The 6,487-nt window shown below is 44.1% G+C and overlaps 1 protein-coding gene across 1 annotated transcript; it reads right to left on the bottom strand.

Annotated features, from left to right (window-relative positions):
* Positions 1-1,223: 1,223 nt before the first annotated feature.
* On the bottom strand, positions 1,224-6,204 carry hsdl2 (hydroxysteroid dehydrogenase like 2). The gene is made up of 11 exons (XM_023808667.2): positions 6,000-6,204; positions 5,451-5,614; positions 5,073-5,171; positions 4,840-4,954; positions 4,211-4,314; positions 3,948-4,046; positions 3,571-3,765; positions 2,943-3,014; positions 2,233-2,367; positions 2,007-2,138; positions 1,224-1,459 (listed from the first exon to the last, which is right to left on the bottom strand). Exons 1-11 carry the CDS (start codon positions 6,014-6,016, stop codon positions 1,347-1,349), a joined length of 1,245 nt encoding a protein of 414 aa, XP_023664435.2. The 5' UTR covers positions 6,017-6,204; the 3' UTR covers positions 1,224-1,346.
* Between the last annotated feature and the right edge of the window lie 283 nt (positions 6,205-6,487).

The raw sequence follows: 6,487 nt of genomic DNA, 5'->3' as shown, positions 1-6,487 counted from the left end.
ATCGGTCTGGTGGAAATCAGACACAAATGGGGGGCCAACTTCACGCTGGTGTCACGTCACCGTGTAAACAAACATTAATATCTCAGAAACTAAAGCAGCACAAAGGACAGTTTTAACGGCACAAACGCCGCACACATGATTGCGATCGGTCTGGTGGAAATCAGACGCAAATGGGGCGCCAACTTCACGCTGATAACGGATCCATGTAAACAAACATTTATATCTCATAAACTAAAATAGCACAAACAAAAATTTTAAGGGCACAATCCGGCACAAACGATTGAGACCAATTTGGTTGAAATCTGAATCATGTGGAGGGCCAACTTCACGCAGGTCTTTGACCTAAAGTCAAAACAGATTGAACATAAGGAAAAAAAGAACAGTATTTCCTTTCAGTCTATTTGTTGTCCTTTATTGACACAATTCAATCTAAGCATGTTTGTTGTTTCACAGGTTGGTGTTATATCAAATGAGGTGGATAATCCCAAAATGGGCATGTGATCTAATTGGTCCATACTTGGACACCTCCTGTTTAGGGTGGGGTTATCAATTTTGGGGGTCAGAGGCTTGTTGGCAATGACTTTTCCCAGACTTTCTGCTTCACGTGCTGAGCTTCCATTCTTTATTTGTTAGCATGCTTGGTTTAAACCATTTGGAAGTTGTGAATTTAGTTTGTTAATCCAGTCCTGAAATGTGATGGGGACACCGGATCCCGAGTGATGAAATGTGTCACTAGATAAGTTTTGATCTTTTTTTGAGCCCCTGCCACCACTAATAATTATCAGGCACTTAGTACTACTGCTGAGGTTTTGATGTCTGTGGTTTAGGATTTGACAACCCCTTTGGGTCATGAAGATATGAATGAATCACTTCCAGTTTCTTTTAAACCATTGTTAATTGTAAAGCCTGATGGAGTTAATCCTTAACCATAAACACACTGGTGACTCTGCTAAACACTGCTGTCAGATTGTCAGCTTCGCTGAAAGTTTAGCTGTGCAGTAATTCTGTCATTATAGTAAGGGCAGCATCTTCAGAATTGGTGAGGTCATCTACTGTGACGGCACCTCCGTCAAATCTGAAAGTCATTCTATATCTGCTGTACATGTTCAGGTGGTAACAGAATCATTTGTGAACCGCTCTGAAAAACCTTGAGTGTATGCCACCTTTTCACACCCAGAGTCATCCTAACAGGAGCACAGAGCCTGCAGGAGACCAACAGCTGATCGTGTATGTTTTCACAAAATTTATACACAACTGTTATATTTGTATTTACGTATGAGACTGAAGAACAGCTAAATCAGCATTATTACAAAGCTTAGAAAATTAGAAATGGCAGCATGTTTTTCTTAAAGTTTAGATGTCATCATTGTCATCATCTTCTCCATCTTGATGGCAAGAGTCATATCACCCTTAATCTTCAGCTTTCCAGACATAAATGCCATCGTTGGCTTCAGTTGACCTGTTAGGAAAAGGCACAATCTAAGCCCTTATAATTAAATCTGAGGACACATACAACTAACATACAGGCATTGTTTTTTATATGCAGTCCATCCATCCATCCATCTTGGGGATTTTAGTTTTCTATTTTAAATAATCTGCTCAATAACATGGCACTTGCTTGACAGATATTGTGCAGTTAAAACAGGAATGGGTATCAAAGGACAATAATGACTAAAACAACCCATACGTCTATGCCCGCTCCTGTCCATGTCCCACCCATACACTGTCAGGGAAAAAGGAAGTACCAATTTGTACCTTTGATGATATAATTACTTGTCACTAGGGATGAACCTTCAAGGGTCTGCCAATTGTCCCCTAGCTGTAGGTAAATGCACCTTTTAAGGTACAGAAATAGACTCTGAGGAACATTTTTGTATCACTGGGGGTACATTAATGTTGTTCGTTCCATGGGAAGCCAAGGCTGTATCCTTTTTCTGACCGTGTGCTCAGACATGTTACAGGGCGTCTCTGATGGCCTCCATCTTCCTTGCTCTATCACAGCCCACCTTTGAACATCTTGATGAAGTCCACGCCGTCCAAGGTCATGATGACATCCGCCTCCCCGTTCGGTGGCTCCCCAAAGCCTGCGCTTCCCGGAGCGTTCTTGAGGTCGATGTACCACACGCCGGCGTCGTCCCCTGAGGACATCAAGCCCCGCCTCCGGTGAGCCAGCAGTATGTGGCTACGGCTGCCGCCTGCCGGGCCGAGTGCGCGACTCAAGCAGCCACTCACCAGTGATGTTAAACTTGTAAACTCCCTGCGTCGTTTTAATGACATCGGGGCTCAGGATTCCTTGAATGGCTTTGAAGGTGGCAGCAATGGGTCCGCCTGCCATGCCTCCTGCATTTGCCTGTTCAGCCATAGTTCCTGTGGGAACCACAGTGAATGATTACAGTATGGATCTTCTTCAGTCATGAATTATTATAATAATAATTATAATAATAATAATAATAATAATAATAATAATAATAATTATAATAATAATAATAATAACAACAACAATTGATAAAAATTATAATTGATACTTTTATTGATCCCCGTAGGGAAATTGTCTTTTTTATGCCTCCCTCAACTTGCTCTTTGTAAGTAAGCTGTACCAGGGACCTGGGGGTTAAGGGCCTTGCTCAAGGACCCGCAGACGCGCTGAAGCTGGGTTTGAACTGGCGACCTTCTGATTACAGGCACGTAGGCTTTGCCCACTGAGCCACACACTCCCCCCTGGAATGGTAGAGTTTCAAGGACTGGCCCTACATTATCTTCTGCTTCCCCTCCCATTTCCCACTCTGTCCACCATTCTTGTGATCAGACAGTGCCTACAGCCTGTGCACCATTCATACTATTTAAAGAAACCATTCTCCTCAAAGGAATCCTTTCAAGGTCACTATCAGATTTATCCTGATTATTCACAGTAACTATGAGTGACAGTTTGCCTCTGTTCTCACCCTCGTCCACCATTTGCTTCTTAACTTCTTCTGGGTCGCTGTCCAGGAAAAAGTCAGGGAGCAGAGGATGTCCTGTTCAAACACAAAATCAGTTCATTCATTCATCCATCCATCCATCCACGTGACCGATTAACTAACCTTACGGTTAAGCACGTTTGCAGTCTGCACACTGCAGTCAGGCACAAATGCCGACCAATGAGACTAAATGCCTTATTTGCCATTTGCACAAGTACAGATACATTGGAATGCATCTTTTTGCTTATCCCATCATGCTCTTCTTTGAGACATAGACGTACATATTATGTCTACGTTTCAGGACTAGGCCATTTACCCAGAATCCAAAACTACAAAGTAGGGTTAAGGACCTAGCTCAAGAGTCTAAGGAAGATGTGACTATTCTGCTGTGGACAGCATTCATACCAGTGACCTTCTGATCACAGGCAGAGGCAGACACTGCCCCCTGGAGGAAGTTCATTGTTGGTGTACCGGAGTGTGTCCAGCAGTCACCAGCATTGCATAGCCAGTCTGGCAGCTTTTGGGAGGCTAAAAACTGAACGAACCCAGTGCCCAGATAAACAAATGTTCACAGAAACGCACACACCACCACTCCGCGTAAGCGATCACACACCTGGAACAACGGCATATGTGTCAAAGTCAGAGATTCCTTCCGCTCTCAGTATGTCCTCGTCGATGGTGAAATTGCCCGTGTAGGTGGTGGGCTTGTTCAGGATAGAGTAGGCCGCGTCTGCTATGATGTCCACCTTCCTGCACTGCTTACTGATGCCAGAGCCTCCCAGCATGTCCATGGCTGCCGTCTGAATGGCTGGGAGAGAAAGACGGCCATCAGCCAATGGGAATGCAAGCAGAAACGTTAAATGGAAACGCACAGGGGCTGCTAAATGGTCAGCCTTTTTTTTTTTTTTTTTTTTTTTACACTGACGACATCTCTATGTGCTGTAAGGTTACAGCAACCAAATTCAGTCTCCTGAACAATAACCCATTTACCTGTCTTGGGCCACAAGGCATTGACTGCGATAGACCCTCTGAATTCCTCAGCCATTCCCAGAACGCACATGGACATGCCGTATTTGGCCATGGTGTATGCTGCAGAAGACAGACACGGGGAGGAGCTGTCAAGCAAATGGCTTACATGATACTCGGAGCCACTCGCCTCAGGACCCTGAGGGAAGTTGTCTTTTATTAAATGTCACCCTGTTCCAGAATCCCCTGAAAAGTGATTAATCTCACTGCTACGCAATGAAGCTTACCTGTATGATTTTTAAACCAGACGGGATTCAGATTGAGTGGAGGACTTAAGTTGAGGATGTGAGGGTTTTTACTCTTCAGGAGGTATGGGATACACAGCTTCGACCTGAGAAAGACACAACCCCATTTGTGTTAGAAGGACAGTGATATGAGCGGAACACTGTCTGGCTCGGGGACAGGCAATCCCGATCCTAACATCCCAGTATCAAGCAGGTTTTCCATTGTACCTGGTCTCTGATGAACCACACTTGATGTCAGGCAGATAGTAACTCATCAGGTAGGTTTGAAAACCTGCTGGATACCAGCACTCCAGGATCAGGGTTGCCTACCCCTGGTTGTTGCATTCCAGTCAGCCATACTATTAGTCAAACGGTAAGTGACCCCTCCCAACAAGTTTAGGATAATGATGTCACACCATACATAGGCCAACATTTAAACTCTTCTTTGTACTTTATGCTTTCATGTTTCAAAATAGTTTGTTTCTAGTTTGTGCCCTATCCTGGGTTATTCCCTGCTTTGCACCCGTAGCTTCTGGACCTGAACTTCCCACCTCAATGCCAAGATGTTCATTTAAGAGATTAAAATGAACAGTGAGTTGAGAGGATCTATGTTCAGTAGGTGTTTCACCCACGTCAGGTAAGTTCCTCTCAGGTTGATGCCCAGCATCAGGTCCACTTTCTTCATTGGTGTCTCCACAGTGCCAGTTAAATTTATGGCGCTTGCATTGTTTATCAAGATGTCAATACCTTGGAAAAACAAACACAAAAAGCAGAGGAAAAAAATGTTATGAACAATGCTGCCAATTTAATAAGCTCTAACTTCTCATGAGTAAATTAGGCTACTCTGAACGCAAACACGGTGCACCTCCAAATTTCTTTACTGCTTGCTCCACTGCATTGCTGATCTGATTTTCATCCCGGATATCCACAACACAGGGTAAGGCTTTACCACCAGCTGCCTGAACTGCAAAGAGGAGAGAGTACAGGAGCCACTGTAATGCGAGTTACTCTGATTAACACAACCACAGATTAAGCCTGAATCATTTCAAATCTATTTGCAAAAATATTCAATATGTTTCTCATTAAATATGCCATAGTATGACTACGTCTTTCTTCTCAAACTTATGTCATGTCTGTGTAAATGAAAACGGGATTTTGTAAAATGGTATGTTTTTGAGTCAAACATGGTACTCTCGCTCCCCTGAACAGCCTAACACATGCAGCCAGGAATGAAAGGACTGACTTTCTTCTGCAGCAGTGTAGATGGTCCCAGGAAGTTTGGGATGCGGCTGGGCAGTTTTGGCAGCGATCACCACGTTGGCACCATCTCGGGCAGCTTTCAAGGCGATGGCCTTCCCGATACCACGGCTGGCCCCGGTAATGAACAGGGTGCGACCTGCGAGCTTTCTGAAATGCAGGCACCAAAACGAGAAGTCACTTCAGCCCGTAATTTAGTTATATTCATTAAATGTTAGACTCTGTGTGCGAGCTAATGGGACCCTGCTGTGTTTGTCTATGCAGCTGAGATCACCTGCATTTATTCCACATATAGAAACACACATGAAAACAAACACAGTGCAAAACCGTAAGAAGTTAACCAATGAAAAGGTACTGATTAGCGTAAAATAAAAATACACAGTGGCACTACAGTTTTTGACGCTGGTTTACTATACAAAGAGGTTGATGAAGATGTTACAGTGCACGTTACTCGGATAAAAGTGTACATAATTAGCTAAATAACTTTTTGTCCACTTTTTTTAAGACGAAGGAAGATGACACAACACCGACTTACCCCGTATTCGGCAACATATTTAGATCTTATTAAAAGTGGCGTCAGTTGTCATGCAGCAGAAAAGTCCAAATGCAAGTCTACAGTGCTACAGCTCACAGACTGACCCTTCACCTCAATAACAAGACATGACCTGCGCTACGAGGACGCGGGCGCGCTCCCGTCCACTTTCCCTGCGCTCGGCTTTCCGGAAGTTTGACCAACAGCGCCTGATGGGAAACGACTATAACCTAGCTGTTGGGAAATCTGATGGCGCCATCTAGCGTCTGGAATGGGTCCTTCACTGAAACACAGAGCTGACTGTGAGCTATGTTCCGTGAAGGTGCCGCCCTTCAGCACAAATAAATAATCCATCGTAAAGCTAGTGCTACGTTTGTGCTGTTTTGTGCCGCAAAAAATAAGATTTGTGCTGCTTCCATTTTCAAGATAATACCAATTATTTTTCTCTGGGCGATGACGTCACGCAACCCCACCCACACACATGCACACAT

The sequence above is a fragment of the Paramormyrops kingsleyae genome, chromosome 7, assembly GCF_048594095.1.
Source record: "Paramormyrops kingsleyae isolate MSU_618 chromosome 7, PKINGS_0.4, whole genome shotgun sequence".
In the NCBI taxonomy this organism is placed as follows: domain Eukaryota; kingdom Metazoa; phylum Chordata; class Actinopteri; order Osteoglossiformes; family Mormyridae; genus Paramormyrops; species Paramormyrops kingsleyae.
The sequence above is the reverse complement of the archived record's forward strand: the minus strand, read 5'-3'. Positions and strand labels throughout refer to the sequence as shown.